The sequence below is a fragment of the Diadema antillarum genome, unplaced genomic scaffold, assembly GCF_040938485.1.
Source record: "Diadema antillarum isolate AM-2024a unplaced genomic scaffold, OU_Dant_1.0 seq00000989_RagTag, whole genome shotgun sequence".
NCBI classification, from domain to species: Eukaryota; Metazoa; Echinodermata; class Echinoidea; order Diadematoida; family Diadematidae; genus Diadema; species Diadema antillarum.
Window position 1 is genome coordinate 57,317 of NW_027271829.1, and position 13,502 is coordinate 70,818.

At 42.1% G+C, this 13,502-nt stretch overlaps 1 protein-coding gene across 1 annotated transcript in view; it reads left to right on the forward strand.

Annotated features, from left to right (window-relative positions):
- The first annotated feature begins 4,692 nt into the window (after positions 1 to 4,692).
- The window catches only part of LOC139742253 (disks large homolog 5-like), a 31,593-nt gene continuing 22,783 nt past the window's right edge, over positions 4,693 to 13,502 (forward strand). Inside the window, exons 1-2 of the mRNA XM_071652832.1 lie at positions 4,693 to 6,200; positions 11,986 to 13,322. Coding sequence (XP_071508933.1) covers positions 5,279 to 6,200; positions 11,986 to 13,322 — 2,259 coding nt within the window. The 5' untranslated portion in view covers positions 4,693 to 5,278. The remainder of the gene's footprint in view (positions 6,201 to 11,985; positions 13,323 to 13,502) is intronic.

A 13,502-nucleotide genomic window follows, 5' to 3' on the forward strand; every position in this document is an offset into this window, starting at 1 on the left:
TTGAATAAGAAATCAGTGCTGCTATTACAGGTGCCTGCCTGATTCAGTTAAGTGTGTCGTAGTAAAGGCATGATTCCACTTGCCTCTTATCCAGTATGCTGATATATCTTTCGTTTGGCTCTTGCCTAAAAAAAAGAAAAAGAAAAAAAGAAGAAGCTGCTAAACTTGGGCGTTGGAATCTAAATTCTTCCCCTATGGGGTATCTTGCAGCTCATCCCTTCATTCATTTCTCGCTCTTTACTCATGGTGTAATTTAGTGATGATGAAAGAGATAGAGAGAGAGAGAGAGAGATGGATGGATGGATGGATGGATGGATGGATGGATGAGATGAAGAATGGTGAAGAAAACAAGCAAGAAATGGGATTGGATGGAGGACACTTAAGGAGAATCTGTCCAGTTCTTTTTAATTTGAGGAGTAATCAAATAAAACGAGTAATTCGGTCAAAGCAAGTGAATAGTGTAACATATACGACAGTACAATGAAAAGATAGCCAGTATGCGTTTGTGTATACTGGTGCATGTCCACCCTGGTCTATAACTGAATTTACCGTAGGAAGAAGAAGAAGGAAAAAAAAGAATATGACTAAGCATGGTTACGATATTCATTAAGTGAAATACTAGACCTAGGGGAACTCCCAGTTGGTGTAGGAATTCATGCTCATTTTGCAGTGATGCTTCTTCCTTTATGCCCCCCCCCCTTTAAAAAAAAATAGAGAGAAACTTGTCGTCATGAAATATGATGGCGTGACTTGAGATTCCAGAATACGAGCCATTTCACCGGGCCCAGAGAGCGGCAAGCTCCCTTGTGGTGCAGTTCCCGTCTTCTACGGGTACTGACTGGAATTTGAAACCACAATAGACGCCTCATTTCCATCTAAAAAGCTTTTTGCCACGACCTCCTCCGTAGGTCAATTTTTAGGGTGATTTTTAATAACCCGGCGAGCAATATCTTGATAGCAAGCCGAAGCCCCTTGGTTCATTGAGACACAACCCCCTATATCCCCATTTCTTATTCAGTTTAATCTTTTAAAAAAAAAAAGAGCTGGAAAAGTGGTATAGTTCTTAACATGATTAACTGCTGACGGGGCCAAAAAACCCAAAAAACAAACAAACAAACAAGTGGATGATGACACTAATGAAAAGGACAAGTGAGAGATGGGTTCTAATAATCACAAAGCTTACATTTGATCATGAAGTCTTGTCTGTACTGTTAAGGAGTTACTCTCACAGTGTACCATCAGCATTAGATGTCAACTTGGCTAGACTTCTCATAGACACGAGTTTGACTCATTTTCACATACATTGTACAGGTATGAAATGTAAGCCTTTATGAATCAAATTTCTGAGCAGTATGACTGTTAGGCTCTGAATCAAGCTACTGCTGTTGATGTGTACACTCTCTTACGAAGGTGATGAAAAGATCTGCAGCTTACCATTGACGAGGTTGTACTGGAGTGGAGTGACTAGTGAGAATCATTTGTAGTGGCACAATATTCAGAAATCAAAGAAATGTGGCCAAAAAAAAAATTATTTTCCATTGTGCTGTATGAATATGTATGTGATGAAGATAAATGTGTCAATTTGTGATCAGCTAGAAATTAATTAGGCAATTTTGCAGTCATATTCCACTTCCAAGCTCTCTCTCTCTCTCTCTCTCTCTCTCTCGACAATGACAACATTTCTGATGAGGCTTTTACTGTCATAAGAAGGCAGATTACATTTGTTTGCCTTTGAGTTGATTGCTGAATGACACCAAGATTAGCTCTGCAATCGTCAAAAATAAAGTCAATCCGATCTAAACAGTGACGATCATTGCAGCAATTTAGTGGCCTCTTTTCATGGAATCGTCTGTCCTCAAGTTGTCCCAAAATAGCCTTGCCAAGATTAATGCGACGACGGCGACGACAGCCCTTTTGGTGTGGGAGACCAGCCTCCGCCGCCAGCCACTTCGTATTTTTGTTCCCCTCTATCATGGGAGTATAAACCAAGAACACTGCATGATTCACTCCAGCTCTTGTGAGGGATAATCTCTGAAATAACTTTTCTGGTCAGTGTTGAATCTCTTCCGTCCCTGGTGACAGTCAGTGTCACTGACTAGATCTCAATAAATCTTAACGTTTCCACCCTAATCTTTATCGTTGTTAATGTGAGTCAGCTTTCATTGTTGTTTTTTTCATTGGGGAACTTGCTTCTGATGGCAGCTATGATTGTTTGCCCTCGTGAGTATAAATCTATGATTGTCCCAGATATTAGTGGATTGAGGGGTGAAATATCCCAGCTCCACCCACAACTGTGGCCACATTGGAAGTGATTAGCATGGCGTGTTATCTGAGTGATAGTTCTCTGTCACAAGCAACACTTAGTCTTTTTTCACTGCGAGTACAGAGGTGGACTGGTTTTTACACTTTCTCTTTTATTCAGAGACATATAAAGACAGATATGCCAATATGGGGTAAATATATCTTGTCTTCTTTTACTTTGTGTCATTGTTTAATAAGTTGATTCATAAAATAGACTTACAAACCTTACCAGGAAAAAAGAATAACTCATAGCTTTAGAGTTTAGACTGAAAGAGCAGGGATGTACAAAGAGAGCAAGTGTACATCTTGTGCACTGTAAAAGTGGATATTTTCGTGTTAGTAATTTTTATCGGTCGGCTGGATAAGATGAGTTTTGCATGTTTTTTTAATTCCGCGGAATTAAGACATCAACTACTGGAAAGTTGAGCAAGCAAACATGTTCGCATGTTCTTATTTTCCTTCTGAATTTCCGAGTAATGAGAATCTGAGGGTTGTTTTTTTTTGTCTTTTATTTTTTTTGGGATGGTCAATTTTATGCAGGTTTTGTGGCAATCTAGTGAAATGAATATTATCACATCTTTCCATGTGATAGTGAGTTATGGCCTCCCAAGTACATAGCAGTTTTGTGTGTCTCAGTCACTCGCTGTGTCAAATATCTGCCATGAACAGACAATGAGTGAAGTAACTTGTAAGAAGTTTGTTTGTATTTGTCTTGTTTGTGCTGTTGTCTGTTCAGTAAAACAAGTCTCTGCATGTTTTCCTGGCACACCTTCCAGAGGAGTGGCCACCTGTCCATGATCGTTTTGTATTGACCGTTTTCGTATGAAGGCACCTAAAATGTTATGCAAGCATTTTTGCCCGACAACCACGTCGAGAGGTGGGCGGCGTGCAAAATTCCACATGTTACCTCATCATAGCCACTCAGCTGCACCAGCACTCGTCACGAGGGAGAGATCAAACAACATCTCGACTTTTTTTTTACCCCCCGTTTGCGCAGAGTTGAGAGGCTTTTGTCGCGGAGGAATGAATGTGGACGTTGATGCGGCAGCGTTGGAGAGTGCATGACAGAAGGACGCCGAAGGAAGGGAAGTATAGGAGTCGCCGAGAGGATGATATATGATGATTATGTCACAACGATGACGGAGATGAAATCAGAGAAAGGTGTGCACAAGCAGTCAGAAACGGGCAGGTCGGCCTCAGTGCCAAACTCATCAGATAGACACACGGAGGAGAGAGGGAGAGTTGAGCTCTGAGCTGCATAGAGCATCCTACCAGGCATCATTTCGAAGCTCGGCGATTCTCTGACGTCGAGATGCGAGCGGGAGAGACGCAGGAGAGACCCCCCTCTGATGAAATTCTCATCAGCGAGCTGACAATGATAGGAGCTTCATATTTCTCTGCTGGTGGCCGGTGATTGCATTTTGCAATCTTCCACACAGAATCTCGCCCAGAGGAGCGTACCAATTGTGGTCCGAGGGACTAATTACTCCAGATTGAGAGGAAGGAAAAGTCACCACCACACTGGAATGAGCAGCAGTAATCGCTATGCACCTGTAGAGAGAAACAGCATGGAATTTTTAGTTTTTCTTTTCAGGAAGCGAAGCAGAAGGCCATTTTTGTCCCATCTGTAAACATCATCATTGTCATTTCATATGCATCATCAGTGTTGAGAAATAATGCATATGTGCAGTCTAAGGAGGAATTGAGTGTAGTACATAGGAGATATCAATAAGAACAGTAACACCTCCAGGAAAGCACAGTGCATATGCAGTGTTGATATATTTTTGCTTACGAGAACCTATCCAAATAACTTTTTGTCACCGTTTGTCTTGTTCTTGGAATGCATTTAGGATACAAGTAATAACACAGGTTAATGCAAAGAAGTGCCTTTGGATCGCAATATACCTTTTATATGAAGATATCCATGTTCTTTTCTGGATGTAATTTTTCACTCGAGGAGGCAATAAGTTGATGCTTCAGAGCGGAGCCACTGCAGCGTAGTGTAATTCCAGGATGCAGGCATGTGTGAAATGAATTTCCTTCAAGGGCGCAGACAAAATTCGGAACGAGCAGAGACTGCTCTGTCGCTGAATGTTTTTCTCCTTTCTCGAGATGTTGGAGGAAACCCTTGGATGGTGCAGAGGAGTATTGCCAGTGACATCAGTCATGTGGTGTTAAAGTGTGACGACTGCCTTCTCGAGAATTGATTGCCCTTCACGACTGGGGAGACAGCAGGTTTAGGAAAAGAGGTGTAGAGGCGGTTTGTAAACAGCAATAATAAAACCAATAAAAGAAATCTATTTGCAGCCCTTTATACGTGGGAAAAATGGACAATGCCATCAGCATCATAGAAGAAGGTCATGTGTTTTTCTATCCCGCTTTGATCATCACCTCTGCAGGAACTGGTAAAGTGACAATTACAGTTACAAACAGAGATCTAACTGTCAAGTAAGTGAGGGAAAGAAAAATGAGGCAATATCTCCTGCCTTCAATTTAGTGTCCTCTTTTCTGATTGAACAGACGGGAGTTGGATTGGAAAGAAGTGATGTGTTCTATTTGTGGAACAAAAGCAATCTTGCTGTAAATTGACTCTTTATCCACCTTGACTGATAAAAGTGGTTATCTGGGGATTCAAGAGTGCTTGTACCCCGTCGCACTGACGCAGGGACGAGAAACACAGATGCGAGTATTGTCCGAGAGGGAGCTAATAATGTGGCCATTTGAGACATGTGCCAGTGTTTGTTGGAAATCAACCGCGACGTGCTGATAGCCTGAGGGATGCGCCATTTAGCGGTCGTAGTTTGCAGAAGCGTATTGTGACAGCTGATGAGTTAATGAAGTGCACTCTGCAGCCAAAATCAAGAAACTGTGAAGATTGCCGGTGCATCCTTACTAATGATGTGAATGGTGTGCGTCTAAATATGGTTGTATTCAATTTGTAGCGGCAAATTCAAGGAGAATTAGTCAGGTCATTGTGATGGCCCAAAGTGCATGTAAGAGTGCTTTTGTCCTCAAGCGACGTTCAGATATGCTGGACTCCGATTCTGACCAGGTGTCCACGAGTGGGGACAGCTCTCCTCAGGACGGGATTGGGCACTCCGTCATTGCCCCAAATTTTGGAGTGGTGCAGCACAACCCCAGCAAGCGCATCCCGCTCATGGGCACATGGCGCCTGCATGAAAGCAGGGGTCGCCAGCGGCTGGAGAGGTCTTCTGTCGGCGAGGAAAGCGATGCTGAGTTGGTGTTTCACAGCATTGGCGATTTCCATCTGGAAGCGAAGCAGTCGACGGTTCGACGGCTTTCCGACAGGGGCTGTGGTGTGGAGAGCAGTGTGAGTGAGTGCAGCAAGCATCAATTTGCAGCCCAGTCCAACAACACCAGCCCACTTTCCAATACACATCAGTTCTCAAACTTTGAACAGTCGTTATGTAACGATGCTGCTGTCATTAAAAAGAAATTAGAACACCTGGAGTACCATGCTGACTTTAGACAGAATGGAACCAGTGCATTCCATCCCACTGGGGCCCTTTCTGTGACAAGATGGCTACAAAATAATTACTGTAACAGTGACATCAACACCACCAATAAAAACTTGCTTTCTGATCAATGTCATACAGCCATTGACAATCAGCCTCTCCCAGACAATGCTAACAAGGCTGAAATCTGCGTCAATGGTACTGCAAGCTTTGACAGCGAGGCAAACCCTTCCATCGTTTTAGAGAGATGGAAATTTGACGAGAACTTCAATGCTGGTGCGGCATCCCTGTTGTATTCTTGTGGGTCACAGCCCCTCGCATCCCTCTGTCAGAGAAAGCGACTCAACTTCATGAAACTCTGTCTTCGTCGCAATCAGCCCTTCTACTTCCTGGAGATGGCTGGACAGAATGGGAAAGTTCCAAGTAGGTATTAGTTACCACACTGTCATCTGGTTATGTCTGTATTTTGTGGTCTCTCACTAGATCTCCCACAAGACATTTACAAGTGTCAGGGAATGAGTTTCCCTTGACACTATGCAAGCAGTCATTTTTCTTCTCTCTTTTATATAGCTATTGCCATTTTCCTTTGATGGCAAATTTATATGAGTCAAAGCTTCAGTTTCCCTCATATCTGATAAGAATTGGATGTGCCTTGTATTGAGACTGTTACATACCTTTGGTTTGAGACAGTGAAAGGTAATCTTTTTTACATGGAGGTATTAAGTAGTTTCAATTGTTTAAGTTGATATAACATCATTTGTTAACTTCTTGTAATACCAGCCTGCTCAGTGAGCCAGGTCATAGTCTCAGCCCATTGGTTATTATACCCCCGCCAAACGAAGTTTGAAGGGGGTATATAGGAATCATCGGACGGTCGGGCGGTCGGTCGGGTGGGTGGGTGGGCGGGCGGGCGGGCGGTCGGGCGGTCGGTCCGTTGCAAATCTTGCGTCGCGAACTACTTCCTCAGTTTTCAACTGATTCCCATAAAACTTGGCACAGATGTGTGCCTTGGGTTGTAGATGTGCAAGACGTATTTTTTGACAGTACTCAAAAGTACGTTGCCATGGTAACGGCATATTATGGGCAAAAATGGGTACAAATCTTGCGTCGCGAACTCCTCCCACAGTTTTTGATCAATTTTTATGAAATTAGGTACAGATGTTCATCTGAATATGTTAATGTGCAAGACACATATTTCCGCAGTGGCAAAAAGTGCGTTGCCATGGTAGCGGCATGTTATTGGTAAAATATAGGGCAAAATGCTTCATGGCAAAACTGCTTCATCAGTGTTCTTCCAATTCTCATGGAATTCATATTGAATGTTTGTCTTAGGATATAGGTCAGCATGACACATTTCTTGACAGTGACAAAAAGTATGTTGCCATGGTAACAGCTCACATATTATGAGCCAAAATTATGGAAAATTTTGTGTTGCAAACTACTTCCTCAGTTTTTGCCCAATTTCCATGAAACTTGGTACAGATGTGTGCCTTTGGTTGTAGATGTGCAAGACGCATTTTTCGACAGTACCCGAAAGTACGTTGCCATGGTAACGGCATATTAATGGCAGAAGATCAAGGAAAGATCTTGCGGATTTAACTACTTCCTCAGTTTTTTGACCAAAGCTTATGAAATGTTGTTTTGACCAAAGCTTATGAAATGTTGTTTGGCGGGGGTATAACCAGTCGCTGTAGCGACATTTCTAGTTTCGTAATGGGTATATTAATTTTTCCTCTTTTGTCGATCAGCATTCTCAAATCATATTCGGTCTGTCAGCATACTTGGCTACTTTGAAAAAGGAAAACCATCACTTTCTGTAGTTCCTATTAGAAGTATTATATATCTTCCACAAAAATATGCAATACAATATTTTATGTTTTTATTTTCAGTATGTTTATTTAAGATATTAGGATGTGGCACTGTGAGGGTTAATGTTTGTTTGTAAAGTTCATGGTCTGTAGACTAGTTGGCTGGAGAGGAAGAAGAAACCAGTCACCAGCTGCTGGCTCAAATGGAAGTAGGGATTTTGTAGAGCCTCAAGGCTTGATAATATCTATGCTGCTTAGATCATTTGTCTTGATTGGATCAGTTATTGGCTTTTGGCTTAGTCTAACAGAGAGAAAACAAATGAAGACAGAGGACTTGCCAAAATTGGAAAAGAGGGAAATGATTTCCAACTTGATTTTGTTAAGTGGAGAAGATTTTGCATTGTATGAAATGCAGCAGAGTGCCGTCAATGTTGACATTATCCAGAACATCGCCGGGCAGGGCAGTATCTTTTTCGGTATGCCTCCAAGTTTCTATGGAATACATGGATAACTTTCTTATAAATCACAATTGCATGCCTGTCAACTGTATCCATTTGATAGGAACTTTTCTGTTTTTTTAGGTAAAAAAAAGCTTCATTCAACTTTGTGTTCCTATTTTTTTCAACACCCTCTGCTGATAATGACGTACTGAAGATGGGTGAACATTCATTTTTTTTTTTTTTTTTTTGGCCATAGTTTAAGCCTATTCCCATCTACTGAATTTTAGGGTTGGCAAGTATGCAGTTGAATTACTACAACAAACCACTGTTTAACTGAGGATGAAGTGATTGCAAAGATTCCACAAATGTAGGTTATATTCTCTGTCTCTCTGTATTGCCTCACAGAAACCAGATTCTTATCTTTTATTTGTGGTGCCTTGAATTCATAATGAATATTCTTATCACATGCAGTCAGCCTTATGATGTGCTTGATTAGCCCTGAACAGATTAGTGCAGCCAGCAGTATGAGTTTTACATACAAACTAGCAGACAGCCAGTATATTGCATACATGGGCTGAATGTCAATTTGTCGGACTTTCTATCCGCCTCTGTTGCTCTGCTTTGTTCAAATAATTCAGACATTGCAAGCAGTGTTACTTTTTGACAAAATCTTGAGTTGTTCCCCAGGATACAGGTACTGTAAATTTGGAGTACCTAATGATACTAGATTTGTCATTAATAACAATAATAGTAATGATGGAGTCTTTTAGTGTGCTGTGTCTGTCACACAGTGACATTCCTGGTGCAGAAAAATGAAAGCTCTTTATAACATTGCTTCATGTGGAAATGAGCAACAGTGCAATGATTTGTAGTACTTATTCTTTAATTGCAGTGGTATTGTGTTGTAGATACAGAGGTACATGACACAAGGAACTTTAGACATTACTTTATTCATATCTGTATCTATTATATGTATCCATGCTCAATTAACTGAAGTGGCAACCCTATCATACTTCAAATTTATGTATTGATACTATATTCAGAAATATCAGCTTCTTGTGCAAAATTTGAATATGTCTCTCTTTGTTTTTTAGTGTCATGTCAGTCAAGTATCGAAAAATGTAAACTCGCAGATGTCAAGAGCTGTTGAACCTATACCAGCCACAAGTCAATTGTAGGTATCACCACTGTCCAATACAACACACATATTAGTAATAGTTCACATGTCTTTTATCCACATAGAGTCACAGGTTTGGATGTCATTTATTCATGGGTTTGGTAAAACTCAATCTCATTTCCTCTTTTTGCCATAACAAAATAAAACGACAACGAATGGAGGATGACGATGAAGCTACTATCAGTTAGAAGGTCATTCATTAGCACGAGCAACCCCCAGTTGGGAGTTAACAGGATTCGGATAATCATCAGGGATGTCAGTGGCCATGGCACAATTACACCTGGCTTATGTGAGCCACTCCCGTTTGATTCAGACCTGGGGAGGTGGGATTTGTTTGTGATACATTATATTACCCATACACTCACGTATGTGTGTGGAAAAAAAAATAGGGAAAGGGATAATAGATATATAGAGAGAGATAAGGCTAGATTGAGAAATTTAGAGGTAGATAAATGGAGGGAGAGAGAGAAAGATGAGGAGAGATATATATATAGTGAAATATATATACAGAGTTATAGAGAGAAAGAGAGAGAGAGAGGGAGAGATTGCTAGGGAAAGGGTGAGGGTGCGTGCAAGAGAATCAATCATGTATGCGCAGAGCAGTAGCACTATGACAGCAAAAATACCACATTATATGTTGTGTGGTTACCCATTAAACAGCTCCAACTAATTAGATGCGCAGAGACAGTTTTAATTACTGTGCTCTCTGCATGCAGTCACTCTGCATATATTGATTTATTGGTATATGATCTTACCTATTCCTCATTTTCAATTTCCTCATAACACAACGTATTAAATTCAAGGAAAATGGTAGCCAATATATTGTCGTAGATGATGCAAAGCTGAGTATGTTTTAATGTGATGTGCGTGCACAGCCACTGGGGATGTTATGCATTACAAGTAAAACCATCTTGCAACACATACTTGCTTGTCTTGCATGATGTGGGAAAAAGAGTGAACAGACACAGGGGATATTTGTGCGTTCTCCGAGTCCTTAAGTGTGAGGCTCGTCAAGATGATTAATATAAGGGTCTCAAGCACCACAATTGGATTAAAACAGAATTTTATTGAGTGTAGGAGCTGATGTCATTATACATTTTCCCATACACAGTATGACAAGTCAGTATAATCATAGACTTTTGTTTTTTCATATTTGTGTATTTGTGTCCAACATAGAGTATGATATATGAATTCATCACATTGTAAACATGGGAAGGGAACGTGAAATGAATGTGCTGCAGAGAGTTTCTTTTTTATTGATTTCAATCAAATGTTCAAGATTATATACTGAACACTCACTGTAGACAGAAGCAGGCAAATGCTTAGGATATAATTACTTTCTTTCGAAACCCCCCCCCCCCACACATAAATTGAATGTGAAGCTGGAGATTCGCATTGCATCTGCTGCAAGTCTATTTGATCGAATAGCCACTACTGCGATCATGAATACATAATGAGACATGGCGTGCTAGCTTGTGATGTGTGGTAACCAGTTCAACTGTCACTTGATATTGTGCTCACGTAGCAAGGCAGGAGATGGCAATTAGGGATCGGGAGATCTGATACAAGATGTGGCAGGTTTGCCCAAACTCGGGCCAGCATTTGGAAAAGCTATCACTGTCAATGTGCCATGTTTCATCATGAGGAGTGCTCTGGAGTGGGAAGCCACCCTCCCCCCCCCCCCCACAAAAAAAGGGAAAACTATATCCAAAGCAAAACTAACAAATTCAACCATTTTTGTCTCAATCATGCAAGGTCACAATGAAACTGGTTTTGCCACTCTTGTAAATATGTAAAAAAATATATATTAATTTCTGAATTGAGTGAAATGGCTCTGTCTCATTTGTCTGTCTGTTTTTCTTACAAATTCTTTGATTGATGAAAATTGCATTCAGTTGAGTACATCAAAATTTGAATAGGATCAGGCAGTGAACAAGATTATTGTATTTCAGATTCTACCTTAGCATTTCTTTCCCCTCTTCCTTCACCCCTCCTCCCCCCCCCCCTCACAAGAAATAGAATGATATTTTGATAGGTTTGAGCAAGGTATAACCAAATGTGAAAGTGTCATTTTGATATTAAAGGAAAAGCCAAAGCACTTCAGAATTCTAAATAATGTGAAGTTTTCTAATCATTACCTCCGCCAAGGGAGGAGGTTATGTTTTCGTTACCGTTGGTTTGTTCGTTCGTTCGTTCGTTTGTACGTTCATTCGTTCGTTTGTCTTTGCGCAAAATAACTCAAAAAGTAGACAACGGATTAGGATGAAACTTGCAGGGAAGTTTGAGAATGACACGAGTAACAAACGATTAACTTTTGGTAGTGATCCGAGAATTTTGGGGGAATTTATGAAGGATTTTTGATATTTTGGCAGGGAGGGTCAGTGAACTTGGGAGTTCAGGGTGCATGTATTTGAGGCTTGCATGCGCGCACTAAAGTGCGTGCTCTAGTTTCTGCTGGGATGAGGCGCACTGTGCAGCTGAGGGTTTATGACGTAACAAAGGCTTCTATATTAGGAAATCGGGAGACTTTCAGCACACTACTAGTATTATAAACACTTTCAGCATGCTATAGTACGTATGGGTGGAAATCACTGATATATATATGGAAGAACAAGATCAGTGATGGAAATGAGCTGCATGCTTGGCGGAGGTCTGCGCTCTCAGAGTGCTTCTCTAGTTGTAGCATGTGTCAATTGAATTCTCCAGTGAATTTGTTTGCTGAAAAGGCATGACATTCTGGTAACGAAATACATTTTTATGACTTTGTTTCTCTTTCCTTACAGGCCCCAGGATGATGATACCTCCTCCACCCATGAACAGGAACATCCCTGCCTCAGTGGGCAGGAGGCCGGGGGAGACAGGGGCATCTAAGCAGAGCAGCCTGGATAGTGATATCGACGAGCCATACAGAATCCCCAAGAGGATGAGCATGCCATCCGACCGCTCCTTGGAGCGGTCTGATAGGGGGATTCCCCACCGGGACTATGAGACGCTGCAGGAGAACTGCCACAAGGCGATGCTCAAGCTGGAAAAACTGACCAAGGAATGCGACCAGGCACGGAAGGAGGCAGATTACTATTGCAAGCAGTACCAAGCGGCTACCAGCAACGGGGACCAGCTGCGGAATGAGCTCCAGACTCTGCAGCAGGAATACAGGCAACTCATGGCTGAACGCAACCAGGTGCAGCTGGAGATGAACGACATCAGGCAGATGCACGATAATGACATCAAGGAGCTCAACGACCTGAGAGCACAGAGCCGCGAGGTAGTTGGCATGATGGGACAGCCAGATGTGAAACGGATGTATGACAAGGCCATGGACCGATATGAAACACTGAAGCGGGACTATGATGCAATGCAGAAGCTTTATGCCGAGTTGAAAGGTACCCATGGAACAAGCATGAACAAGATGGACAGACTGCAGGAGGACATGCAGCACCAGATCGACAGTTTGAGAAGTGACCGAGAGTCAATCCTCAAGGAGTATGACTTGCTGCGCCAGCAGTATACCTCTACCAAGAGGGAGTTTGACAAGTGCAGAAGGGAGCATGATGAATTCAGGCAACAACGCTTCAAGGCACTTCATGATGTCAAACTTCTGAAAAAGGCCCAGGAGGAACGTGACCTAGCAGTGAGGGAGCACCGTCTAGTCATGAGCGAACGTGCTGAAGTCCTCAAGGAGAACGAAAAAGTGCAGGACGAGGTTCAAATGGAGATCACCAAGAGAAAGAAGGCAGAAGAGAGACTGAACAGCCTTCAAGCTGAAAACAATCGCTTACATCAGAAGCTCCTTGAAACTGGGCAAAGCCATGACCAAGCAGTGAAACAAATCAGTGAGTACTCCGAGCGCTACCGGGAACTGATCAACAACACCATGATGGCAAAGAAAGAGCGGGAGAGAATCCTCCAGGAGCTCCAAAAATACGAACAGCAAGTCGCAGTGGCACGTCGGGAGCGTAAGCAGGCCCTGGACCAACTGGAAGAGAAGGTGCAGGAGAACTACAAGGCCATGCAACAGCAGGAGATGACCCACAATGAGTGTAAGGAGGTCAGCAAGGAGGTGGAGGCCTTGAGACGTACAGTGGACACCCTGCAGAGGGATTACAAGGAAGCTGTCAAGGTGAGATATTTAACCATTAACCCGTTGAGGACCGAGCCCCCCCAGTATACTCAGGCAGGTGTCTGTGGGAAATGTGTGTTGTAGCAAAATCAGCCCGTCCTCAACGGGTTAAGAGTCATGATCCTATCATATATTGGTTTACCAATAACCCTATGTAAAATGGGAGAGACTTTATCATTA